At 57.5% G+C, this 26,321-nt stretch overlaps 3 protein-coding genes across 8 annotated transcripts in view; 2 read left to right on the forward strand and 1 right to left on the reverse strand.

The window, feature by feature from the left end:
- OPHN1 (oligophrenin 1) overlaps positions 1-10,731 on the forward strand; it is a 69,263-nt gene extending 58,532 nt beyond the window's left edge. For 4 of the 6 annotated variants that reach the window (XM_075513279.1, XM_075513282.1, XM_075513280.1 and 1 more), the window contains 6 exons: positions 705-852; positions 2,168-2,467; positions 4,995-5,160; positions 6,674-6,724; positions 7,541-7,591; positions 8,006-10,730. In XM_075513279.1, coding sequence (XP_075369394.1) covers positions 705-852; positions 2,168-2,467; positions 4,995-5,160; positions 6,674-6,724; positions 7,541-7,583 — 708 coding nt within the window. In that variant the 3' untranslated portion in view covers positions 7,584-7,591; positions 8,006-10,730. Of the gene's footprint in view, positions 1-704; positions 853-2,167; positions 2,468-4,994; positions 5,161-6,673; positions 6,725-7,540; positions 7,592-8,005 lie in introns of all 6 variants that reach the window. The other 2 variants (XM_075513277.1, XM_075513278.1) reach the window with 2 other exon arrangements.
- EDA2R (ectodysplasin A2 receptor) overlaps positions 1-26,321 on the forward strand; it is a 311,154-nt gene that overhangs the window by 103,404 nt on the left and 181,429 nt on the right. The gene's annotated exons all lie outside the window — the stretch shown is intronic.
- AR (androgen receptor) overlaps positions 20,655-26,321 on the reverse strand; it is a 63,970-nt gene continuing 58,303 nt past the window's right edge. The window contains exon 8 of the mRNA XM_075513505.1: positions 20,655-26,213. Coding sequence (XP_075369620.1) covers positions 26,058-26,213 — 156 coding nt within the window. The 3' untranslated portion in view covers positions 20,655-26,057. The remainder of the gene's footprint in view (positions 26,214-26,321) is intronic.

Here is a 26,321-nt window from a genome sequence, read left to right on the forward strand (position 1 = left end):
AGGTGCAGAGCAGGCAGCCCGTCTGTAGGAAAGCCCGCAGCAGGACACATCTCCAGAGCCGTAGCTAAGGCATCGGCCCTGCTCCAGCCCCTCTCTAGCCCCGGCGGCCGGGGCTTTCCTGGGTGCTGCCGACCCTTGAGAGCGGCTGGCGCGCGCCTCCGGTCCCTCTGCGGAGAGGCTGGAGGGGCTGGGCTCGCGGGGCTGGAGCAGACGGCTGCGAGGGCCCTGCCAGGCTCTCGTGGGCCGCGGCTGCTCGGGGTGGTTTGGAGCAGCCCAGGCTTTTCCAGCCCTCCTGGGCCGGTCAGAGGTGGCTCGGGCCACAGACCGCTTCTGTGCGTGCTGGAGAGCAGAGAGGAGCAGGGCGGCCCTTGGCAACGGCAGCGGGCGGCCGCGTGCCGCGCAGGAGCTGGGTCTTTGCTCCTGGCGTGGCTCAGCTGCCAAACTCCTTCCCAGAGCCGGGGGACCCGACAGCTTCGAGCACGGCCGTGGCGTGGCGTGCCGTCCTCGGAGGGCTGCCCGCCATGCCGGCGCGGCGCCTGGCCCCGGGGTGCTGACCCTCGTGCTGTGGGAGGCTGGGCAGGGCCGCGGGGAAGGTGTCGGTGATGGCCACCGCCTCTGTGCTGGGCGGGTGGACCCTGGGCTGGAGGTGAGGCAGCAGCCCCTTCGTGCCGGGCTGGGTCCTCTAAATGTGTCTGCCTTTACAGATCTACTCCGGCCCCCCAGAAGACACCTCCGCGCCCCCGGTGCCTCCTCCCAGGGTGGCTGCCCGGCGGCACAAACCCATCACCATTTCCAAACGTCCTCTGAGGGAAAGACCTGTCTTCTTCGGTGCTTCTGTGGAAGAAAGTGGAGGTCAGTCCAGCTGTTCACTGACGCCTTACCGGCCTCTCGCCCCTCCTGTTTCTTTTAACGCCTTTCCAGGAGCAATGGAGGTAACGCAGCAGGACTGCACTTCCCAGGCCGTGAGCACGGCAGACAGCGAGGTCTGTTGTTCAGGGAGAAAGGAAAGCAAAAAACCACTCACATATCGGTTGCATCATCTCACAACTCGGACTCCATGGGGATTTTTTTTCCCCTGTTACTTGCCGCGTTCTCGGTTAGCTAAACTAAGACTGGTTCTTGCGTATGAGAAGCCCAGTGGAGAGGTTTTGTAGCTTCGGAGGCAAAAATGCACAGTGATGCAAACGCAGCTGGGGAGCAGAGTTGGTGGGACGGGGGCGAGCGTGCCCGGGCGCGGGGTGGGCTGCGTGCTGCCGGCGTCTAGTCCGGCCCGAGCGCGTCAGTCCCGAGAGGCTCTGCAGGGCTGGCTCCGCGCTGGCGAGGTTACATCCCGAGCAAGAACGCTGAAGTGCTTTTTCAGGACCCAGCGATAGCATTTTCTAGACCAGGTACAACTCTGCTGTTAAATTCACTTGATTGTAAGGAAACGGTAAGGCCCTTATTATCGTGTCGAAGGGCACATTGATTTAAAATCATATTTCTCTCTGCACCCGGTTTGCTCTAATTGTCGTTGGAAGTTGTGCCCTAGATCACATCATCACCAAAGAGATGAAAAGTCTTTTTCTCTGTGACAGTTTTCAGAGCTTTGATGATGTTTTAGGCTTAAGACTACAAGTGTACTTTTTGGCACTGGCAAAACATGATTGATGCAAATTGCTCTTTAAAATCACAAGACTGCTCCTGTAGTTAGAGATGGCCTTGCATTTAAATGTTTCTCTGAACTGGGGGCAGAAGCATTAGCATCTGACTGCACCGAGGCTGCAGCGTGCAATCAGTTTCATAGCAGCGCTTCTGCATCCTGTGCGTGGGTCTCTAGCACAGCAAGAGCGATGAGACGAAGGATTTGGGGGGGACATGAAAGCGTGGTACACAACGCCTCATGAGCAAGAGTACTGGAACTGTAAAAGGAACCCGTAAGTGTATTATGTTAGATTCAGCATTGTTTCAGTTTTCTTTATTCCTCGGCGTTTGCGTGAGCCACTTGCTGTTGGCGTTTTGCTCAGAGTGAGGAACCGTCGCTGCCAAAGCAGCCGTCTCCTCCGGGCTCCCCGCCGCAAGCGTGCTTGTCCCGCGGTGCTGCAGGAGCTCTGCACTCCCACAGGGCAGAGACCGCGACGCCTCCTGCTGCTTCCTAACCCGATGGCTCTCTGTCCCCTTGGCTCCGCAGCAGACCGGCACGGCCAGACCCCCAACGGCAGCGGCGGCACGGAGGCCCCCAAGCCGCTGCACCGCAGCCGCCTGCCCGCGCCCCGGCCGGGGGGGGACGAGCTGGGGCGTCCCCCCGCCGAGGGTCGGCCTGACCTGCGTGCCGAGGCGGAGGTGGGGAAGCTGGTGGCCAAGCTGCAGGATGGAGGAGCGAAGCCGGCCAGCAAGGCTGCCAACGGGGTGGTGGCCAGCCCTGCCCTGAGGACCTCCACGCTCCAGGCCAGGAGGCCGGCTCCCCGGCCAGGGATCTACGGCAGAGAGGGTGAGTGTGCGCCCGGGGCTGTGGATCGTGCTGGGGTCCCGGCCGAAGCGAGGCAGAAGGAGTGCCGTGCCGTTCTCCCGAGGAAAGCTCGGGGCGCCCGAGCCAGCCCTCCCTGCTGCGCATCGTGCGCCGGGACGGCCGGAGCGGGTGGTGGGCTTCTCGCCTCGAGTCTTCTTGATGTAGCTCAGCAAGAGGGGCTGGGAGACCAGAATAGCTTGAGATATGGGCACGGGCAGCCCGAGGGTTTGATCAAGCCTTGGCCTCCTGAGTTGTCCCGTTTTATTTCAGACGGTGGGTACTTTTGGTCTGTTGCTTACTGGGGGTGCGGCTGCTGCAGGGTTTCGGAGCAGCCTGCAGAGCCCGGTGCCGGTGCTGGTGCCGGTGCTGCCCCTCCTCTGCTGAGCCAGGCAGATGCCACCAGTGGCAGACGAAGCAGGCTTTCCGTGCAGGAGCTGAGCCTCTGCTTGTGCTGAGCTCAGCCTGGCTCAGTGGACTCATAAAATCCAAGCCTAAGTAGCGAAACAAAGACCATTAAGCCCCAAGCAATTTGTACCCAGTCTAACCAGCCGTAAGCATGCTGGATTGTCAGGGCTCTCCTCAGCAGAGAGAGGAAAATGGCAAAAGTCACTGTCACATTTTAATTTCTGATGGTTTTATCTGTCAGGCCTCCTGTGACGCAGCTTCTGGCTTACCGAGGCTTTACTGGGAACGTTTATTTCAACACTTCATCCATTGGTGTTAAATGGAAATAATGATTATCGTTTGTATTCTAATAAGCTTTATACAGAAACTTATTACAGGTAGAAATAATTAGTTTGGGGCCAGATCCGAGCTGGCGTTGTGCGGTTCAGTGGAGGAAGGCAGGTAGGTAGGTGTTTGCGTATCCGCGTGTCTGTAGACATTCTCCTCCGCAACGCCAGGGAGCCGCTTGTAGGACAGTACGCGTTGCTGTAACAGCAGGTATTTGGTGCTGAGTTTTATAAAATCCGCAGGACGATGGTCATAATGACAGATGTGTTGCTTTCTGCAGTTTGCCAGCTTTTCCGGTGCACTTTCCAGCGCTTTTCAGATGCTGTCATACCCTGACAGCTTCACAGTCCTCTATTTAGAAAATAAAAACCAGGCTGTATTCTTGACAAATGACTCCCGTGTGCAACGGAGAGAAAGAAGAAAGGCCTGGCTGGGTAGCACAAACATCAAATTAATCTGACTGACGCTACGGGCTGTATTTAAATTTGTCACATAAATGGTAGGTGGAAATCTGGTTTTGGAAGAATAAGATAGCTTTTAAAGTTGGCTTATACATCAACTGCATTTAATGCTTCCAAGCGTTATGGGTTTGCGTTATCACACACGGCGCGCTGACAGCATGTCCTGGAGCCACGGCGTAATAAAACTGGCTGTGTTGATCCTCGAACATATATATAGGAGAACACTGAAGTAGTAATAAAGTTATATTATGTCTGTGTTGATCTTTGCAGATCAGTGCTAGCATGCTGTATTGAGCTTTTAGTGTGCACAGTTTGGGGATAATTTGAAAAACTGGAGAAAACAAGAAGTGTAGGCTGAAGGATTAGAAAACAGGCCTTTTACTGAGAAATTCAAGTTATACAGCTTACCAAGGAGAAAATTCAGGATCAGAATTCACAAATGCAAGCGTGGAAGAGAGTTGGTTAAGGACTGGTGTTTGAGCTAGCACATCAGGATATAATAAGGTTCGGTAACTAAGGGGCTGACAAAGCCTTGGTTAAGTAGTTGCAGCAATTATTTATCTTACCAAATAGAAAAACATCTTTGACATATTGCTAATCAGAAACAGGAGACTCTAGCAGTGGAAATGTCTAAATCGGAAGGGCAGGAACCCAGCCCTTAAGATGGTTCTGAGCCATATAAATGGCCAGACGAGAAGATGAGCAGGATTGCTGTCCTGCAGAAACGCGCCCTGGAGGTCTGGGCGCTGGAGGGAAGGTGTGGGGTCACCGGGGTGTCAGGCAGAGGCTGACACGTATTCCTTAAGTCTTCGAGGGTTAAGTGAATAACGAGGTTGGCTGGATCTTGGGGAAGAAAAGCATCCGAGGCAGGAACTCCTGCGAGCAGAGCAGAAAGCCGGGGGAGAGGACAGGTAGTTCCAGTGTCCGAGATAAAAGCTCGGAGAAGCAGCAGCCCCGGACTGCAGGGATCGCCAATTTGTGCTACTCCTCTTGCTTTTGAAGAGCGGCACTGCACAGGTTTTCTTTAAGAAAACTTGTTCCCAGGCAATATCATCTTTGCAATCCGCAGCTATATCAAGTTTGTCATCGCAGGGTCCAGCATCAGCCCCTCTCTCTAGTGCCAGGAAGGCTGCGCGGGGGCAGGCAGAATGGGAACTGCCTTTTCCTGGGACTCTTTCCCTAAATTCTGGCTATCGGCCACTGTCAAAGAGAGGGCAGACAGAACTAAGCCCGCTAACTTGTTTAATGCCTCCTCATAAACATCTAGCCCTCCACTAAAGCTTCGTACTCAGTGTTTGTAATCCTCAAACTTGCAGGCGAGTACGACGGCGTCCCTAAGCCACGATCCCATGGCGATAAGCCCGTGATAACGCGTCCCCCTGTGAGACCGCCGGACCCACCATGCAGGACTCCTGTCCCTCCGAGGCTGGAGCAGAGGCCGGATCTGATAGCAGGAACAGCAGAAGACATGCCTTCATCCGTGTAAGTCAGCAGCCCTCGGCGGCGCACGGTACCTGGGGCGGGCAGCTCAGCCCGAGGGAGCTGCCGGCACCCAGGGGCTTGGGGAGCGTGCGGGGGGACGAGGTCAGCCTGGGTGGCAGGAGTAGGAGCTGGTGTCACCCACCGGGAATTCTGGAAGAGGAGGAGGAGAAACACCGCGTTGGTTTCCAGCACCGGTGGCGTGCAATGGCTGGAGCCGTGGACGTCCCTTCGACACTGGTGCAAGCGTGGGTTTGAACATCACGTTGGAAAGCTGTGAGAGGGCACAGCCTGGGAGGGGAGCGTAGCCATGGCAAAGGCAAACACACGCAGGGAAAACAAAGCTCTGAACCTTCTCAAGTACAGCCTTGGGGCTGAGCTTTGTCCCATCACCTTCTCTGCTATTTCTCATGTCAGCAGAGCTGGACAGCCCCTCCCTGCCAGGCTCTGAGCAAGCCTCTCAAATGAGACACTTCCCAGGAAAGGACAAGATCCAGCTTGGACCTCTCTTAAGGAAATTGGATGGAGTTCAGCTTCATCATCAGATTTCTTTCCGATTTTAAAGAGACAGAAACCCTGCTGGCTTCAATGGGAATAAAAAAAAGAAAAAAGGGTGACTAAACACACAGGGATCTCGGCCCAGCCGCCAGGACCGGTTTGGTGTGGAGGCTGTAACCTGGGTGCTGCCACGGAGCTCGCTGCTCGTCCAGCAAAAGACGCTCGTCCAGCAAAGACGCGCGTTTCGTTCCCCTGCCATCCTAGCGGGGCCGCACCCCAAGTCTGCGCTAACGCCCCTCACCCGGCGCTCTGCCACCGCACGGCAGCCCTGGGGTGTGCGGGGGCCGGCCCCGGAGCCTCGCCCTGCCCATAGTTGCAAAAACATTTGTCACGAACCGAAGCGCGTCTGCCGTGGGAGCCGCGCAGCCCGCGAGTGACGACCTCCTGCAGCGGGGGAAGCGCCTGCCGTGGGTGAGCTCCCGAGCGCGCTCTGCGCTGGCCCCCGCTCTCTGCGAGGGCTGCCGGTAAAGCCGCGCTGTGCAGCTGATCCGGGTCCTGCGTGTGCACTCCTTAGTCCGGCAAAGGTGCCGCGAGGTTCACACCCACGGGCAGGAACAGGCCTTGCCTGGGCTCTCCTGAACCACTTGTTAGAACTTTTCTTTCTGTGAGGACAGTTGGAAGCTAAATATGAAACACATAAAAACTGAAGGGGAGGCCGTAAAACGTGATGGATGCAGGTTTATAAAGCAGCATGTAGGATTATAAGCAAGAGCATGGAAGGAAGGAGTCTCGCCAAAAGCGATCAAGGGCTGCCTGGCCAGGGCGGTGCGAAGGCAGAGGGGAACGGAGCTGGCAGCACAAGGAGCGCGGCTGCTGCCTCGGCACAAAAGACGTTGTTCAAAGGGGATCGTCTTCAGTGTCTGCTAATGCTACTGCTCTTTTCCCTGGCACAGATGAGATCTAATCAGCAAATTGCCTTATCGGATAACTGGGGTGACATCTCTTGTTCTCTTTGCAGGGTGGCCTCTAGGACAAAGTTCTTTGAGACAGCTTCCCGAAGAACAAGCAAGTAAGCCTGGCGCTGCGAAGCTGGCGTGTAAATAAAAGCAGCCCTGCTGCGTAGGGTGCTCCCTCTGAGGCAGAGCGAGTCAGCTCGGGGAGCCCCAGCCCCGACCTTTCTTGCCTCGTACTCGTGGGTACGAGGGAGATGGGTCTCAGCGAAAGTGCTGGAACTAAACAAAGAGCACAAAGTATAAAATGTGAATCCAGATACAGACTTGCTAAGTTAAATGTAAAGCTGCTAAGTAATAAAGATAGCTATGGATTCCTTTTATCATGCGTGCGGATCTAAGTCAGCGTAGCGCACGTTGTACTTACTTCTCAGCCTTTGCGAAGAGCCAGAGATAAGATCATGGGAGAGATGAGGAGGGCTGGTTAGATCGCAGCAGCTGATCAGAGGCGCGAGCCAGAGAGTCATGGTGCTACACCCAATGCGTGTGCAGGCGTAGCTCCACCGCAGAGAGGTACGGTGTGATGGAGCGATAGCTTGGGCACCGAAGCCTTCGGGCTAGGCTGGGATGGCAGGGCTTTGAACTGCAAGCATTGTGGTTTGTGGCAGCAGATTTCATTTGTAATAATATCTGCTCAAATAAGCTTCAGCTTCTCGCTTTTAAAGATCGCCAGCCCTTGCCAACAGTGTGAGCAGGTTTGCATGCAAGTGATAAATGTTGTCTGTTAGAGTTGAGAGTGAGTTCACTTGTTATATTGAAAAATATATCCCTGACCTGACTGTTACCCAGCCCTCTAGTTAGGTTTGTGGATCCGAGTTTGAGCCTGCTTATTGCATTCATTTTTTTTCTGTATTCTTCTACTTCCTTATATACAGTTCTTCATCGCCACAAGGCAGGATCCCAGGTGATGAGAGCTGAGGCTAAAGGTACGTCTTTATGACAATGAATCAAATAAAAAACCAAAAGCATACATGTAACACAAATTCAGCATTTATGGGGTGGTGGGAGTCCAGTGGAGGCAACGGGAATCTCCAAGGAAAGATCAGGAGAAATGTCCTTCCTGTAGGAGACCCTTGCAGAAGGAAAGACAGTGACTTTTGTGACAAAGACAGTGACAAAGACAGTGACGGAGGTGGTCCGTGCTCTTCGTTGGGGGGCGGTGTGGCAGGGTGGAGTAAATCAGCCTGCTCTGCCCTTCCTGAGCCTCCTCGCTGCAGCGAGGGTAAACCTGAGCGCTCCGCTAACGGCGCTGCCGACATCTGGGCTCGCTCTGGTTGTGGTTTTGCCGTTGCTGATGAATTTACGCTGCTGCATAGAGCATGCTTGTTTTCTTCTTCCAGACTTTGTAGCCACCTCAGCCCAGCTAGACCCAGGACATTTTCTGTGCTTGTGAAACGGACGTGTCGCAGCTAAGACTTTTCCAGTTCCAGTGCCCCTGGAGAGCAGCTATCTTACCAGACGATAATTTCAGAGCACGCTGTCAGAAGTGGCTCAAGAAATTAGAAGAGAGGGAGATAACGATGGAGAGAAGACCCTACCCAGACGTTTGTGTTGAACTGTTCCCAGTCCTTCCGCACTCCTCTCTGCGCAGGCTGTGCAGGATGCTCGTGTGGGCCCTTGCAGGTGACCGGCAGCGTTTGCAGGGCTGGGCGAGCGCCGGCAGCGCTGGGCAGAGCCATCCGGCCGATGGGCTGTGGAAGGGACAGCGGAGGACGGGAGCGGCCGTTTACCTGCTCACTTTTTGGGAAACGCACCTTGGCAAGGGTGACCTTGGGCAGACGTTGGAGTCGAAGCGCAAGGGGCTGACTCCCCGTGCTTGGATGCAAGGGTAGAATGACTGGAGTTTGGGTTGGCCCCCTTGCCATGAGAAGCTCCTTCCTTTGTTGTGTTTTCCTCGCTCAGTAAGCTATTAGTGTGTTTTTTCAGTGTGTAGGAGAGCAGTGTATGTTACTGGAAACGCTTCTTTGTGCTAAGGCAGGCAGGACAGGAATTGGGGGGACCACCGTGCTTAGCTCTGCGAGACGTCTCTTCATCTCCCCCTGGCATCAGCCTGCCCCTGTCCTGGGAAACCACGCCGGCAGACGCGGCTGTGCCAGGGGGCTTTGCCCGAGCAGGGCTGCATCCCCTGCCTGCAGGTCGGCTTTCTGGGAAGCGCTGGTTGGGTCAGCAGCCTCCGAGAGTGCGGCTGGGAGAAGGAGGCAGCAGGTGCTCCTCCTCCTCCTCCTCCTCCTCCGGCATGAGCCACTCTCCCACCAGATCCGCTTCCTACAGGCCCACCAAAAATCTCTGTCCTGGGGTGATTCTGGTGGGTCCAGGTGGCGAGGAACTGAAACTCGCTGAACATGGGTCAAAGCCCACCATTTTTCCAAGAGGCACCCAGGTTCTTGTTTGCTCGTTACGTTAATTTCCAATCCAAGAGACGTCCGTCTCTTTTCCTCAGCAGCGGCCGTGTAGATGATGCCCTTTGGTCGGGAAGGGTTTCTCCCCGCCAGGACCACCCCTAGCACCCCTGTTAGCAGTAGAGGCTTGTTGTGGTTCCAGCTGACAGCAGGGCTCAGTTCCTGAGCTGTAGCGTTTACCTGTAAATAGGCAATGAGCGCTTCCCTGCTTCCTCCCTCCAGCCCAAAGGCAGCTTCCCTGTTTTGAGTGATTTTCCTTGGGTGCTGGGAGCATTCCCAAACCAGCGGGCAAACATCCCCGTTAGCTGCTTCCCGGGTGCTCCACCCTCTCGGGCGTGCTTTCTGCCCTGCCTGGCGCAGGTTTGCTGCCGGATGCTGCCGCGGCCCTTCCCGTGCCGTCTCCTGAGGCTTGCCTTGCCTGTGCATCTGTCTGCTTTATCGCTGAATGTCGTTCTGGCGTTCTCTGGGCACACACGTGTCGCGTCAGTGGTGCTTCCGCTCCCTCGGGCTTTGGCCGTGCCCCAGCTGCTCGCTCCTGCACTCCTGCTTTGAACAGTGGCACGTAAAAGTGGCTTTAAAAAAAACCCCAGAAAACCAGTGATATCAACGCCTAGACTGTATTACGCACACCGGCGTCTCAGGGCTTCTCAAAGCTACGGTGACCCCTTTCTGCTGCACCCTCTCGCGAGCGGCCGGGAGGCGTGAGCAGCACCAAAACAGAGCGCATCGTGTTTTTCTGATCAGGTATCTAAGAGAGCAGGTAAGATGGAGCTGCGAGCCAGCAAGGCTGAAGGAGGGAGAGGGGTGCCCTGACCAGCCCAGAATGGCTGTGGCTGCTGGGGAAGCCTCTGGAGCAGCCCGTGAGCTCAGCTGCCGGCACTGGAGCCACCTGCCTGCGGCACCCTGTCAGCCCCGGCCTCCTGCTGCCGGCCGGCCCTGGCACCCGAGCCCGCCCTTGGCTTCGTCACCTCTTGGGGCTGCTGTCCCGGAGCCGTCAGGCCAGCGGTTCCTCCACAGAAGCCCAACGTTTCCCAAAACGCCTTCGCCTCTCGGGGCTGTGCTGCGCGGACCCCTGGAGGCTGGCGGTTTGGGAAGCGCCCGGGCTTCCGCGGACACGGGCGGCTCTGGCGGCGGCAGCCCCGGGGCGGCACAGGGATGCTGCGCAGCGCTGGCGCCCACAGCACCCGTCCCGTTGGAAACGGTGGCCGTGGCATCCCCCACGCTGCTCGTGTGCGGTCAGCCTCGCGCTCGCTGCCCGGCGCGCATCCCGCGGGACAGAGCTGGCGTCCGTGGGAAGACAGACATCCGAGGGAGCTCGGTTTTAAGTCTGACATTGTAAACAATGGAGGGAAGCAGCTTATTAGAAACGTATTTCGTTGTGTTCTTTTAAAGTCATTTGTCACATGTGTGTCTGCGCTGGTTTTTCCTCCTCCGTGCGCACAGCTGAACGCTGGGGACCAGCGGTGGAGCAGCTGTAGGGTGTTCGGCCGTGCTGGTGGAGGGCTGTGGGGCACAGTCCCTGCTGCCAGTGCCGTGGGAGTGACACAGCCGGGACCACGGGGTTCGCCCTGTGCAGCACGGCAGGGCCCCCGGACATCAGCCGTCGGAGCCGTTTTGTCATGTAGAAGCGTAGATTACTTCAAGTGTTTATAAAGTTTCCATGAAGTAAAAAAAAGAAGCGTCCAAGTGTGGTTTTTTCTTCTTTAAACAATGTCCCAGCGTTGCGCGCGCCGCAGCCATCCTCTGCTGTGCAGATCCCGCTGCTCAGTCCCGCGGGCAGCGCAGGACCCGTCCCAGCGCCCCGGGGACGCGGCCGACCCTCCCTGCGCGTGGCCAGGGCGCGCGAGCGGGGCTCGGGCCGTGGGTTTGCACGGGGGTGGTGGTTCTGCCCGTCGCGGAGAGGCGTGTTTGATAGTATGTGTTTGTTAAATGTTTTCTCATTTTTAAATTCAGCTCACTGATGCTTGTTCAGCCTCTGTCAGCGTAAGCACCTTTCTACCTATTTATGGTTACTGCAGACACAGCACCGGCTTCTTTCCATCTATCTGGCATCTTTTTCCCCTCCTCACGTCTGTTTTCCCATCCCTCTCAACTCTGACGTGGCGTTATGCACTAGCATTTGGTTTTCAGGCTTCTTTTATTTAACAAAAGGACCTCTCGCAGGAGAAAACAGCTTAAGTGGGAGTCTTGCAACCTGCTTTTGAGCCTGAATTTACGGAGAAGCGCCCGGCCGAGGTGACCCCGCAGGAGCTCGCAGCGGCGCGCGAGGTGCCGGGAGAGGGGGGCTGTCTGGGGACGCGTGGGGCGGGCGAGCCGCCCTCGGCCCCGCCGCTCGGCAGCCCGCATGCTTTGCTTCCCTCCCCGAAGAGGAGACGCAGCCTCTTCCCACCACGCCTCCTAAATACACCGCTCGCTGCTTTGTTGAGGGTTTGTTGGTTTTTTTAACCTAGTAACAGTAACGTGGATGGAAAAGGCTGCAGCTCGGGAACCGCTCCGGCAGTTTGAGATGAATGAGTTCAGCTCCGGTATCTCTGACTGTCTTCAGCTGAACGACGGGGAGCGTTCTCACCTACGCCCTTTTCAGGCTGCTAATGGCTGCGTTCTATGCAGCGTCCTTGCTGCAACTATTTTGTACCGTCCCAGCCCTAGTTCAAGGGTGCTGAGCTTTGCAGCGTGTGCTGCAGGTGAGCGGGCCTGTGCCTTGCCCTGGCTCCGGGCCCCTGAGCAAGCGCCCGGCTGGGCACCGTCCCTGCCGAGCACGGTCCCGCCGTCCCCTTCCCTGCTCGGCACCGCAGCGCGGGGCCTGCGACCCCGCTTGCAGCGGCAGGAGCGGTCCCCGGCGGCGGCACGCAGCTCCCCCCAGGGGCAGCTGGACGTGGGGTGCCTGCCCCCCGCCACCCCCGGGCCACCGCGTCTTGCTTCCAGCCCCGGGAATCGCTGGTGCCCGTTAAGCCCCTGCACCATCCGCTGCCGGGAGCAGGAATGGAAAAGGAGTCCCCGAAGCACCTTCCCCACGGCAGGATTTACTGCAGCTCTCTGCATGTTGACAGCCTTGGCCTTTCTTCTCTTACCAAAGAATAAAATCACTCTCCTGGCAGGGAGCGCGAGTGGAATGCCGATTTCTTCATAGCCGCGCTCTGCCGTTAGCGCTGGCCGAATCGCACCGTTCACGCGTGAGGCTCGTGGTACGTAACGTGCAACGCTTCCTTTGCTCCCTTTCTGTTTTTCAGAAAGCTGAATCTCTTCAGCTGGGAAGACTAAGCCTAATAACGTAAGCTGGCGAGAGCCCGCAGTCCTGATCAAATCCCTCCAGCGCGCAACCGGCCGGGGAGCCTGGGGAGAGCTCGCTCTTCCTCAGCTCCTCAGCCCAACGTGCGGCTCGTTACAGCGTGAGTGCTCGCAGGGCTCGGACGGTGAAGCCGCTCCCTCGCGAGGGCTCTGCTCAAGTCCCTGCTTAGGAGAGCTCGGCGCCGGGGCGGGTGCTCAAGCCGGGGCCGCCGGCCGGGCCGTGGGGTGCGCCCGCTGGCACGGGGCAGGAGAGGGGCCGGGCAGGGCGGGAGCGGGCGGCTCGGGCTGGTGCTGGGACGTCGCCTGGAACGCTCCGTGGCCCCGCGGGTCCTGCCTGCCAGCGGCGCAGGCCGTGGCGCGACCCTCTGTGTGTCCTTTTATAAATTAACCTAATCCCCTCTTCACCACGGCAAGGTTTTGATTACCCCCCAAGCAAGGCTTACAGACTGCAAAATCTCATTTCTCTCGTGATTTGAAACCTTCTCCCGCTTTTCATCCCGAGAGTATTTGGGGCTGTTATTGCCGCGTTACCTTCGGGGTACGGAGGGACAGGGTGAAGGTTTGTCTCAGCAGTAATTTGGGGAGGGAAGTGATCGTGAGGTGGGAACGGCTCACTCGAGCGGCCGGCGCAGGGTGCTGCTGCAGCCAGGAGCAGGAGATGAAGAGCGGGGCCGGGGCCGGGGCCCTGCGCTGGGAGCGGTGCGGGAGGCAGGGAGAGGCTGCAGGAAGCACACGGGGATGGGTGGGCTTGGGAGCGGCCCCCGTCTCCCCCCCCCCCCCCCAGACGAGCCGCTCGGCCAGGCCTCGCTGCAGCTGGTACCGACCCGCGCCCAACGGGTCCGTCGCAGCCGCGGCTGCCACCGCGGGTCCCGGGGCCGGCAGAAAGCTCACTGCACGATTCCGCCGGAGTCGCTCGGGCTCCGGGCTTGCTGGTTAAGCATGAAAAGCTTCAAACCCAGAACTAACTAAAAAGATCCTTGTTAAAGCTGGAAAAAACACACGGCAGCGTTGCGGAGCAGCGGCCGCCCCTCGCCCCGTGTGCGGCACCCGCGGCCGGGCACCTGCCGGGGGCACGTCCCGGTACCCCCCGCTGCGGTGCCCGGGAGCGTCCCCTGCCCGGGACTGACACGGGGCTCGATGCCCGGGGAGCAGGAGCTGAAGCAGCAGCTTGAGGGGTGTAGGGTTTTGGTTTTGGTTTTGGGGATTTTTTAGTTTTTTCCTGGCTCCTTGTTTCTCTGAAGTTTCCTTTCGGGGGTGTAATTTTTCCAGGATGGATGCCTTCAAAACAACAGCGATTCAGGGAAAGAAACTGTTTTCTTTTTCTATTAGCCCTTGTAGTAAATGATTACAGACTGGAACGAGCACCGAGGCACTATCCCAACGATTCTGGTGTCCCAACCCACAGGTGTGTAGTTTGCTTTCTTAAGGAAAATATTTTTATTTCATCTGAGCAAGAAAAATATTTTCCAGAATAAGTAAAACCTTGTAGGTTTTTATACAGGGAGAAGATATCAAAACAAGTAGTTTCGAAGCTTGAGACTGGGCCTCAGTGAGGAATTCCCAGAGGAAGAATTTGGAGAGGTTAAAGGGACACTTCAGTAGACACATCTATATGATAAATTTAGAGTTGAAATGTGCTTAGTGGAGCACTGACATCTTGAATTTATGTGCTGCACAGAGACCCATGCAGGCGCAGGAATCCACCCACGCAGGGCTTCTTGCAAGATCAGAGTCTTAGTTTTAAGCTCCGTAATTCTCTCTGGCCCATCTCGCTGCACAATTAACTGCTGAATGCTCTGATTTAGAACCAGCTTTCTACACCAGACGTTTTCTTGGCAGCGTCAGGAGCATTACTTGGCCTATAGATCCATAAATCAAGAGTCGGGCCACCAAAAAAAATCCTGCAGTTGGCTTAAAAATCAGGAGATGCTTTGAACCAGTAAAAGCTGCGATACTTTCATTTTCCTTATATTTTCAGATTATAGAAGAAGTGCTTTCGCAGCCTCTAGCAGAGCCTGTGAGAGCGCTCCTCAAAGGCAGAGCTTCTGAAGGTTCTTGAAATCGTACGTAAAACGTTGCCATTCCCATGGAGGCTTAGAGAAATGTACCCCTTCACCCCCGCGCGTTGCCCCCCAGGACCTCCGTCCCCTCACGGGTCCGGCATCCTTTGCTCCGCGTCCTGCGCGCCCTGGTCCCTCCCCGGTGCCTCGGCCCCGCGGGCTCATCCCGGCACCGTGCCGCCGCGCCACGCTCCCGCGGTCGCTCTGCTCCGGCGGGGACGGGACGCGGGGCACGCAGGGCCCTGCTCGCTCTCTCCTCGGCGTCTACCGGCCGGCGGCGGTGGGAGGCGGCAGCAATTTTGGATAAGGAGCAAACCCCAGAGCTGGCCGACGTTCCTCATGCCAAGAGCACATGAGTCGGCGTGACCCCGCTGAGGTCTGCGGCTGCCGCGCGAGCCACCGGAGCCCAGCGCAGGCGGAGGGCAGAGCGGCTCCCGGCGCCCCTCCCGGCACTGTTTGCTCAAGTCAGGCGGGATGCAGGAGGTGCCAAGCGTGCCGAGACACGACCTTCAACAGCAGCAAGAAACAGGCAGCCCCTGTCATCGACCGACCGAGTTCCTGGCAGCTCTAGCACCCCTCCGGTGGGGCAGCGATGCCTTCCCCGCACCGCACGCTCCTCGCCCGGCGCACGGCGTACTTGCGCTGCGGAGGGGGTCTCCTGCGGGGTAACGTCGCGCGCGAGCAGCCCCTGCCGCCTGCCCTGCCGCTCCCCGGGCGGGCTGGGGTGAGCTGCGGGGGCGGTCAGCGGCCGCCCCGCGGCAAGGGCAGGTACAAAAGCGGGGCGGGGGGCCGGAGCCCGGGCGTCCCCGGCCCAGCCGGCGCGGGGGCTGCTGCAGCCGGACCGGGCGGCTCACGCGTCTCCTCGTCAGCGAGACGGCTCCGCGGGCGGACCCGATGGCTTTGCCCCAGCTCAGCAACGCGTGCTGCCGGTGCGTGCTGCCGGCCTCGTTATTCACCTCCGTGCTTTCCCCGACAGTAAGGACGGTTTCTGTGCGAAGCCGGTGTGTTCGCACATGGTTAAAAAAAAAAAGCCCAGCCCAAAAGCCTCGTGCCAGAGGCTTGGCATGGATGGCACGTTGCCACCCTCCCACTCCTGCGCCGCCTGCACGCTGCTCTCCTGTTAAAACCTGCACCTTAAAGCACCTCGTGGTGCCCCCACAGGGACTGGGGCTGGGCTGAGCAAACTGCTGAGCTGGGCAGGAGAGGAGCAGCGCGCTGCCAGAGCCCTCGCCACCTCGCCCAGGCCCTGGGCGCTCCCGGGGCCGCCGCGGGGGCTCTGCAGCGGCCGTAACGCAGCCCGGGCCCCGGCGGGGCCAGCGGGACGGCAGCAGCCAGGGCCCCTCTGCGGGCTCCGGGCGAAGCCCGGAGTTTTCATTAGTCTGTCCCGCACGGAGTTGCAAAAGCTTATGTTATGCAAATTGGAGAAACTAAACTAAATGACTAAAGTAATTTCATAATGAACAATTAATTTGCTCATTACCAGGCCCTATGACCTCATGCACTCCATCCTATTCTGTTTCTCACAGCTGGAAATCCTTCCGCACCGGGATTTGTATCAGCGGCAGTCTCCGGCCACTGCCTGCAATTGCTTCGTTTAAATGGGCAGTTTTAGACCCGCGGCAAGCTAGCGTCCTGCTGGCTCCTGGTCCTATTTCTGTTCTCTGACTGGGATAACCGCGTGCTGTAAGGTATCGTCCGTCGCAGGACAGTTCGACGGCCGGATTCTGCCCCCTCAGTGCGATGCAGAGGCGCGGCGCGTGCACGGCCCGGGCTGCACGGGCAGGCGCCAGGCTGCCGCCGGCGCGGCTCAGCGCCCGCACCGCTCGCCCTGCGCTCGCCCAGCCGCGGGGCTGAGCCCAGCTCGGCGAGGGGGATGGCGGAGCTGCCCGGGCCACCGGGGGACAGGGGCCCGTGACCGCGGCTGGAGGAGGCGCGGGGCGGCCCCCGCGGACGCGGGGCTTCAGCAGCGGGTGGGCGTCCCACGGGGACGCTGGCCAAGCGGCACGCCGGGGGTCCCCGCAGGTGGAATGGGTTCGGGCTGTGCTGCTGACCGAGGCCCATCCGCATCTCCTGAAATAATCCAGCGTGCAGAGCGTCGCTGGTGCGGGCTCAGAGGGTGAGCGCAGCCCAGACCCTGCGCAGCGTGCGCAGCGCTCCCGGGGCCCCTGGGGAGGTAAATCACTGTTGAAATATGTGTTTAAAGCAATTCACCATCGTTTTAGGAAATGGAACAATTTTTCTGTTTTAAAAACTTCCCACTGGCTATTCTGAGGACAAAGGCAAGCAAACTGCTTTGAAGCACGGAGCCATCTTAGGCCTGCTTGACAGGAGATATTTTCAGGGGGGAAACAAACAAAAAAAAAGCAAGCAAGATTAATTCCTCGCTTGATTTCTGGTGTTAGAGCCCACTCTGCAGCAGAGGGCCCCCCGCCAGGCACAGCCCGCTGCTCCCCGCTGCTGCATCGGGAGAGCTGCTGTGTCCCCGAGCTGCCCCGCTCGCTCGGCTGACGGAGTCTGTCAGAAAAGGCCCCGCTGCATTTGCTATCCCACAGCTCCAGAAAGGGCACCCGGCCGCCTGCCTGCGCCAGGGGCTGCTTGCTAACTGGGCCAGGAGCGTTAGGGCCAGGAATCTGCAGAAAAATGTACCTGGCAGCGCAAAGTGGAGCTCTGCAGCCCTCTTAGCCCTCCCAGCGAGCCCTCCTCCCTGCTGGAAAGCGTTGCTTTTTCTAAATTGAATGGCGGTTGTGGATATTAAGTGGGTTTCTGCTCCGGAGCAAGACCACTGCCAAGGACAGAGCACTTGGCCCGAGCGTTTCTCCCTTCCCTCTGGAGGCCGGGCTGCACTGAGCCCCCCGAGCCCCCGTCTCCGCCGGGCTGGAGGGCTGGGGCGGCTCTCGCCCGGCCAGGGCAGCACAGCTTTGCCCGGCCCGAGCTGCGCATCCCGCACCCCTTTGGGCTGCCCGAGCCCTGGCTCTGCCCGCACAGCGGGTTTGGCGGCTCGGACTTGGCTCTCCTGTGGTCACAGCCGAGACGGAGACACCCGAGCGCCAGCCGCTGCCCCGAGGGCAGCCGGGAGAGCCCCACCGTGCCCTGCTCGTGGTCCCCGGCCCCTGCTCGGCTGGCACAGCGTCCCGGCCTCAGCTAGAGGCGATGCTGTGGGGCAGGGACGGGGCAGCCCTGCCAGCACCGGCGGCGGAGAGCTGGCAGCCTCCCGACCGAGGGGCCGGGTGCGCAGCAGCCGCACCACCGCCCTGCCAGCCCAGCCGGGGCTGTGCCGCCAGCAGCGAAGAGGGGAAAAGTGTCTTTTTTTTTTGCATGACCATCTTCATGAGATTTCATAGGTGTGTCTCTTCTCCCTCTGTTTCTCTCTGTGCAGACACATCACCCCGAGACACCCCTCGCCAACGTAAGCCTCAGGCCTGGGTCCCTGGGCTCTTCGCTCGCCCGCCCTGGAGCCCTTCCACGCCTGCAACCACCACGTCTCCCGTGCCCGGTCTTCTTCCTCTGGCTGGGGGATGATGAACGACCGACAGAGCCGATGGGGCAGTGATCGGCGCAGCGTGGCACAGGCTGCAACCTGGTTAAGAAGCAAACGAGCCCTGGAGCCCTTGCTTGTGTGTGTGTGTGCGCGTGTGTGAGCAATCACAAGGACTTCCCGAAAGACAGACCAAAGTGACGCTGGCAGCTTTATCTGGACACCTTGCGCTCTGAAGTCAGAGCCAGGGCAGAGAGCTGACCAATTCTACCGTTATTAGTATCGGAAACCGTCCTTGCCAGCCATTCGCTGGTTGTGTCTTACCCGGGCGCGCTTGGCTTTCAGCAGAGTAAGGAGGTGAGAAGGAAGATGTTGGCTGAACCCGTCCTGCACGTGCACACAGTAATTACCTTCTTCTTCTTCACGGGAACTGGACTTTGTTTGGAAGGCTCGGCGCTGTTCAGCTGGAGAGCAGAGGCTTCTCCAAGGGCTGCTCGGCAGGACCGCAGGCACGCGGCTCAGCACGCGTTGCCAGCGCCGCACCGGCAAGGCGGCACTCGCCAGCTCTGCCAGACTGCACGGCTTGCGCGCCCTTAGAAACGGTCAGGGGTATCGGCAATTTCGATGTAATTTGTAGGTCACGGTGAACATCGTGGTGCAGCAGAAATGGCTGGAGCCTAACAGAGCAAAACTAGTTCAGATGAAGTGAATTTGCCCTTTTTGCCAGACCCAATCCTCTGCAGACGCTCCGCGTGGTTGCCTTACTGCTGTCATACAGGGAAATACCGCGCAAGCCACACGGGGCTGGAGCCCGTTAAGAGGACAGAGGCCGGTGTAAGGCCAGAGACGCGCAGCCACGTGAAGGACTGGGTCCGTCACCCCGTGACGCGTTGGACCGGTGGCTCCTGAATGTCCCGGGGGACGTTGGTGGCCAAATAAAAGTTTGACAGGGGGACACTGGGTCTAAAAGGCGTTGACAGGTATCTGAGACAGCACCACAGCCCGTGAACGGCGGGGGATTTTCAATGTCAATTAAGGGTGAATTTTGAAAATAACACATTCATGTTTAACTGTGACTCAAACAGAGGGACGGGACCGGATTCTCTGCAGATGACTAAACGTGACGCTGCTCACGTGGGCAAGGCTTCCGCGCTGCAAAGCCCGTTTGCCTTCCGCTCGCGGGGTACGGGTACACGTACCGCTGCCGTGCGGGTACGCGCTAGACATTGCCAGCTATTTGTGGACTGATGAGGTATTATTTTTTTCCCAAGCTCTTTGGTCTGTCTCACAGTGAACAAAATCTTGACCCTGTGCCGTGTTCACATCTGTGCTTTGTATTAATAAAGTGGGCTGACGAGCAGTCTTTTTTATTACTCGGAGAGCGTAGGTCAATTTTATAACAAAGTTCCAGCAGAATGGATTTACAAGTGCTCATAAAGATACTGAAAACAACAACAAAAGGAGGAGGACGCTGGCCTTTATTAGCTCCTTGCTCTGAGAAATACATTAATCAAATGAAATTCAATTTAAAAGACCCGAAGAGGCATATATGAAAGGATTAGTCAATTGATGTGTAAATGAATTAACAGTTCAGACATGTGATTAATAGCAAAATCTGACTGTGAAAAATAGCCTACGAATAACCCGACATACAGCCTCGTCCACTGAGAAACGACCCACTTATTCCTGGCATCTTCAATAGCTAATATTCATCACGCCGGATAACATTTTTCATGCACGTAACTGAAACAAAAGCCAAATACACGCGTAGAGCAGTGTTCCGACAAACGAGATTCTGCCTTTATTATACTGAGAACAACAACAGGTTTTAAGATTACAAAACGAGCTGAACACCAAAGGCGAAGGTCTGCCCTGCGGCACAGCACAGGCCGAGCGCGTGCACGGGACCCAAGCACGGACTGGACCGGTCAAAAGGTGGCATTTTCATTTCCCCTGGCACCGTGTCGCTGGGGTTGCCTTTATCCTGGACGCCAGACAGGCTCCTCTTTTTGGTTATGAGAATAAATGTCCTTCAACCCCGTACGGCGACTTCGGAGTCACGGTCGTCCCCTGGGCATCCTCCACCGCATCTCGCTGGCCGAGCAGCGGCTGTCACTGCTCTCCGGTCTCGATGACGTCGTGACATTGTAGGTCTCTCTTTTCCTTCTTCAATGTATTCAGGACCAGATCATAGTTCCAATTAAAAAAAAAAAAAAAAGGGGGCAGTGGCAACAATCCAACTAACGTCCTTCTCTAGAAGCAGAATTTGGCCTCAGATGCTCTTAATTTACGCAAAACACTGCCATTTCTGAAAGGCGACTGAAAGCGACTGCGGTGTCGCAACCGTAACACAATTGCAACCGTAATAAAATGATAGGTGTATGCTTTGGCCTCATTGCAGCTCGCAGAGGATAAAGGTTTGCAACGCAGCAGCAAAGTCCCACCGAGGCAGAGCAAAGGCGCTTTCCGTGTCAGGCGTAGGAAGCTGAAAGCTTAGCCCTCGCCTTGGAACCAGGCCTAGGGAAATAACCACATCATTGTGCCTGAAAGTCTTTCTGCCCATTCCATAGGCTACTTGGTCTTTTTCCGTCGGTAACCCTGCGGCGTTTGCTTTGTGACTTACTCGGCTGTGGTGAAACCAGCAATTGCAGAGACATTACGCTTTGTTACTTTCGTGAGTGCGGCTGCGGGCTGGGAGTCCTCCCCAGGCAAAAAGGCACCAGCAACGAGCTTTTTAGCTTATTACAAAGAAAATAAAGTATATCAATATAGAGAACTCTTTTTATTACAGAGACATGTTAACAAATAAAAATAGCATTAAATCGCCACAGAACACAAAAACACAAAATGCACAGAGAGCAGCTTATTATAAATTTGCTGTGGTTTTACGTGTGGTGCAGATATTTACTCTCTGAATCACAAGCGCGGGTTCCCCCGCCGTTTTAAAAGGGAAGGGGCAGCAGTCCCCCGTGCTGCCTGGAGCGGGTGAGCAAGCGCGGGCGGGCGCGGGAGGCTGCAGCCTGCGCCCTTCTCCCCGGGGCCGGGCCGCCCCCGCGAACGGGCTGGAGCTCCCGGTCCACGGCCGGGCCGCCGGCCGTGCCCCCAGCCTGCGGCAGGCGGCCGTCCCCGCTGCCCCGGGGCGGCGGACGCGGTCCCCGCCGCGGCGCTGGCGACCGCCGCCTGTCCCCCTGCCCCGCCGGCATCTGGGCCGGCTGCCGGTTCCCAGGTAGGCCGTCACCGGGCAGCGGGCACCGGGAGGCGACGGGGCAGAGCTCGACTCGCCCAGTCGTTACGGTACGAGAAAGGATTTCTGTGCCTCTCAAAGTCTGCTCTGAGACAGTTAGAAAACAGCCACCGCTCTGCAATTCCAGGATTCTGCCCTAAAGTGCAAGGACACTTTCTGCAGTCAAAGAGGGCAGAAACCAAGGATGCTCTGTTGTCCCCCAAGTGCAAATCCCATCCCTGTCTAACCAGAATCGGCTACAAGAAAGCTGGAGAAGCGGATGCCGACACCAGACTATGCCAGTGCACGCTCCATTCGTGCCGTGAAAGGATGGACCGTTGAAAACTAGGCGGTACCTAACCAGAAAAAAGTATTAAATTAAAAGTTTCCATTAATATCGGCACATACTGACTTCTCTCCCGCAGAATACTTAGTTGTGATCAGCGTGCAATCAGAAAAGGAACTCTCTTAGAGCATTACGTTAAATAGATATCTTTAGCAAGATAAATGGGGGCATGCCTTTTTTTTAATGTATATATATAGATGTTTAACACACATTATGTTATTGAAACATCTGGGGAGAGCGATCAGTAAGTGGAGCGACAGGGCACGCAGCAGGAGCTGCAGAGACAGCCGGTGTCGGCAGGTGACTCTGCAAGGGCGGCCGGCTCTCCCCGCGGCACCGCCGGCCCCTCTGCCCGGGACGCAGGTGACACCTCGGGACCACCTCAGCGTCCCCGCGGACCCCGGCAATGACCCCACCGGCACCCCGCAGGCCAGGGCGACAAGCGTGAAACCAGCACGCGGTGGCAAGGGCGGTCAGTGCCCTGCCTTCCCTCCGCAGGGCCGACTCACTTGGCATTTACCTTGCCGGGCACGGTGGGCAGCGCTCATTGCTCTGGCTTGACGCCGATTTTCCTGAAGCCGAGCACGACGGGCCTTTTGACTTCTACGGGAACAGTGTTCGGCTGCTGCCAGGGTCTCCAGAAACCTTCGCACAGTCTCCCAAGCGGAGAGCCGCTCCCTAGCTCCCGCCCGTGCGAAGCGAAGCGAAGCTCCCCGCTGACCGCGGACGGTGCTGGCAGGAGCCTGCTGGGCCAGGGTGGGCCAAGGTGGGCCAGGGGCTGTGCTCGCTGGCCCAGGGCATCCAACTGCACCGCGTCACCTGGCTCACTTCTTCTGGCATTAGGTAGAACTGAGGAAGAGTTCCTCCTGCGCTAGCTAAAGGCAACCTCATCACGCACCCTTTATCTCACGAAATTGTGCCCTTCCGTGCAAAAACGCCGCTCCCGGGCCGAGGCCAATGCGTGTGCTCCTTGTCTTCCATCTGCTGCCTCCAGCGGGAGCGGACGGTCTGAGCCATGACCCGGCTCAGGCCAGCACAAAAGCCCACGCATCCCAGATAAACCAGAGCGGAGCCAGTGAAAGCCAAGGGGGACGTGGGCGTGGTCGGCTCCCTGGCCGTGCAAGTCAGCGATGCCCCGGGGGTCCCCTCTGCTGGGGCTCGGCCGTCCCGAGGGAAGCCTCAGGGACAGTTTCTACATGGTTGTCAAGACGGTGAAATTCTCTTTGCTTTATTAAAGCAAAAGCAGACGAGAAAATGCAGAAGAAAACACAGAGTACAAAGATATATGGCAGGATCTGGACTTTGGTATTTCGTAAGTCTCTTTTTTCCCCAGTTCCTGCAGCAGCCCACGCAAATAAACAAGGAAACAGTGTTAACTCTCCCCAGCAAATACACACACAGGTGCTAGCGATCCTGGTTCCCACATCCTCCAGTCATCCCTCTAATAATATCACAGAAAGCTTTTGAATAGAAAGTTGCAGAATTTTACTCTGACGCTGAAGCGGTGCAGAACACAACCCCAATGCCCCACGCGAGCGCGCCGGGGCTCTGGGCTCCTTATCGACAAAGGCAGCCGGGCCGCCCCCCTGCCCCGTCGGCACTTCACCTGAGCTCCCGCTCCCTTCTCAAAGCACGCACGGCTGGAGGGGCATCGTACGTGTGAGCTGCACCCATCTGGCAGATGATACATAGGCAATATCCCCTTCTAAACCATTTTTCATTTGCACTATGCTTCCACCAGCAAATCAGTGTATGCAAATCCCTATTAAGTTTGATTTCTTCCCCATCTCCCAGCAGGATATCCCCACTCATTAACTAATGAAAACCTTACTGACATGAGCTTCTGCAAAATAGAACGCTCTCCAAAGGAGCTATTCAGATTGCTCGTGAGCATCCTCCCATTGAGGACAGAGATCAGGGTATTACCAACCCAGTTATTCATTGTATTCTTCTGCTAGTAGCCAGAAAATGTTCAAGAAGAGAGGAATGCACCAGCAGGAGTTTTTTACTGGTTCATTTGCAAATGTTAGTAGATCATCCGAACATTTAAAATGCTTGCAGCCCTCTAAAATAGGAGAAGTATTGAGAACACCATCCTGTTGGCTGGCACTCAGGAAGGGTATCTATGGATTCCGTTGCCACCTCCGTGAAGGGATTTCAGGAAGAAGAGCATGATCAGAGCCTTATCTAGCAGGGGAGGAAAACCCACTACCAATAACTGTACAGAGAGATCCTCCCCTTTGATAGGTTTGGGGTTTTCCCTACCCCTTCCCTTAATGAAAATCCCATAGCATGATTAAAAAGTATCAGGAAAATTACATGTTTGTTCTTGCTGAGAGCTTGCAAAGAACCCAGACATAGCACGAGGGCATTTGCCTGAAGAGCTGACGGCGATGCTCAGCTCCTGAACGGTCCAAGCAGCAGAAGCATTAGCACTGGTTTCTGCACGACACGTGCGTGGCAATCGATTGGCCTAAACCTCGTTCCCTTCACTTTTAAAGACATCTGACAAACACAGTAGCTGGGATCACGCAGGGGGAACGCAGCGCGATGCGATGCACTTGTCTGACCAGGTTCACCTCTCCGGGCACCGGCATTTGCTTCGTGCTTGCGGCGTCTCCGTGCCAGAGGACACACCAGCGCTCTGGGCGGGCACAGCTCCGCCGCAAGCTCCGCTCCGTACCGCAGCGGCGAAACCACCGCCCGCCAACGAACCGCGTGCGGCAAGGCACGGACTTGCTCTTTGCCTGCGCCGGCACGAGGACCCCTTGTAGATGTCTCTGTCGGTAAAGCCAGACTGTGCCGCAGCCCCCATGAGAAGTGTTACCCTGCACGTGCCACGCTCGCCAACACCCCTGGCCAGGTCTGACCAGGCAGTTTTGGTGGGCTCACGGCTGTGCGGGAAGGGGGGGGCTGAAATGCCATGGGGAACGCAGGCTTGGCCACTTCGTGGGAAGCGGAGCCCACCAAATAAACAAGTCTGAATACGGGCGTCAGGTGGGCCTGTGTTTCCTTCTGAACCTGAGGTATGAAACCGAGTCAGGCTGACGCTCACGCCTGAAAACACAGCCTGCTTTTCCCAGGTGTTCCTGGCTGCTGGGGTCACCGGCAGCTGCAGACCGACCAGCCTTTGCTGTTAGCTGGTCGTGCACCGAGTGCCCCCGCTAGCCGGGACGCGTTCACCCGTCCCCACGGCGGAGCTGCCGCCTGCGCTGCGTCAGCCCGGGCGCTGGCTGCGCCACCGCCACGCCACGCGGAGCTGCTGGGGACAGGCGGCGCGCGCCGGACGGTGCGGCGTCCCCCCGGGCTGCAATCAACCCCTGCAATTAGCAGGAGCCGTGCGCGCTGCTCGGGAAGGCAGGTGGTCTCTTTGGCGTCTCCTTTACAAGCCCCTGAAGTGCCAGGGCAGCAGCAGCCCGTCGCCACAGCCGCCTCCCGAAGGACAGGACTAACAGCAGGAGTCCCGTGGCCGCGCAGGTCGCGCAGATCCCGGCCCCGCTGCTTTGCTCCCGGGACGCTCGTCTGCTGGCATCAGAAAGAATAGTTGGGACGAACGGAAAATAGGTAGCGTAGCTGGAAACCCGGGGTCTGCAGACACCCAGATGGAGGAGAGCGGGTGAGGGGCTGGGCAGGGGGCTTCGGGTGCCCACGGCAGGAGGGGAGAGCGCGAGGTCTGAGGACGTCAGGCACTTGCGGAGGTGGGGACGGCTGTGTCGGAGGAGCAGCAGCTGTTGAGGACGGGAACGTGGCTGCTGAGTGCCCAGGCGTCTGCGGGGCAGACCGAGATCCAGCTTGACCGGCTGCAGGAAAACCATCCCAGGTGGAAAACAGTAGCCATCCGCCATCTTTGGGGATTTCCGAAGGCCATCTTCCTCCTCAGCCCTTTTGCCGACAACCCCGTAACGCCCCAGCGGCTGACGTTAACGCTCGTCCGCGCTGCCGCGCAGGCAGGGCTGCGGGGCGGCAGACGGCAGCGGCGTGCTGTCCGGAGCAGAGCCCACAACGGCTGCGCGGCAGCTTCCTGACCCAGCAGCAGGTCCGGGAAATTCATCAGGCTGCAAATTCATCTCGTCCCCCCAACTCTTCTCTGTTTCCCTACTGCAATATTTTAACTCATCTGCTTCCCAGCACCATAATGCAAATAAAAAGTCCGGAAGGATGCCAGTAAAGTAACCCACACGCAAACTTATAGGTTCAACCTGCTTCTTGTCTTGTTCTGTTTTTTAAAAAAACCCCAAACCCAATAACTGCTGGCATTTTTCCCCGATCTCCCGTGGCCCACTAAAAGTCACTGTAGAAAACACACAAACGAGAAAGCGTAGACACGGTGCCGCTGCCACCGTGCCACAGTCCCCTGTCCCAGCACAGCGAGCCAGCCAAACCTAGGCAGAAGCCGTGGCAGGTAGTTCAGTTCAGAGGTACCTCAGGAAAAATAGAAATCTCGGGAATCCCAGCAGGTAGTCAGTTGTTACCGTCCATCTTCTTGGCACGCCGCCTCTGTAGAGGGGATTCCCCAAGGCACTGCAGTACAGTAGTGCAGAAATAACAGGCAGGAGATGGCTGAAACGGGGGTGGCAGAACTGGGAGGTCCCTCCGGAAGATCACTGTGCGTGGAAGTAGATAGGCTTGACTTTTCCAGACAGGATCTTGGGAACCTGCACAGAGATGATCTCAGCCATCATTTCAGGGTAGTCCACGCTCACCATATGTGCCTTAATTAAAAGGTCAAATGTAAACTGATGCAGATCCTTGGCAATCTGGGAAAAGAAGAAAGTTTGTTAAGCGAGAAGTCCCTGCTCAGCGGTTTCTCGGGGAAGACACCGAGCAGAGGTTTAGCAGGCACAGCGGTCCGGGCTGGACCTGGC

Source organism: Mycteria americana, chromosome 10 (genome assembly GCF_035582795.1).
Source record: "Mycteria americana isolate JAX WOST 10 ecotype Jacksonville Zoo and Gardens chromosome 10, USCA_MyAme_1.0, whole genome shotgun sequence".
Lineage (NCBI taxonomy): Eukaryota > Metazoa > Chordata > Aves > Ciconiiformes > Ciconiidae > Mycteria > Mycteria americana.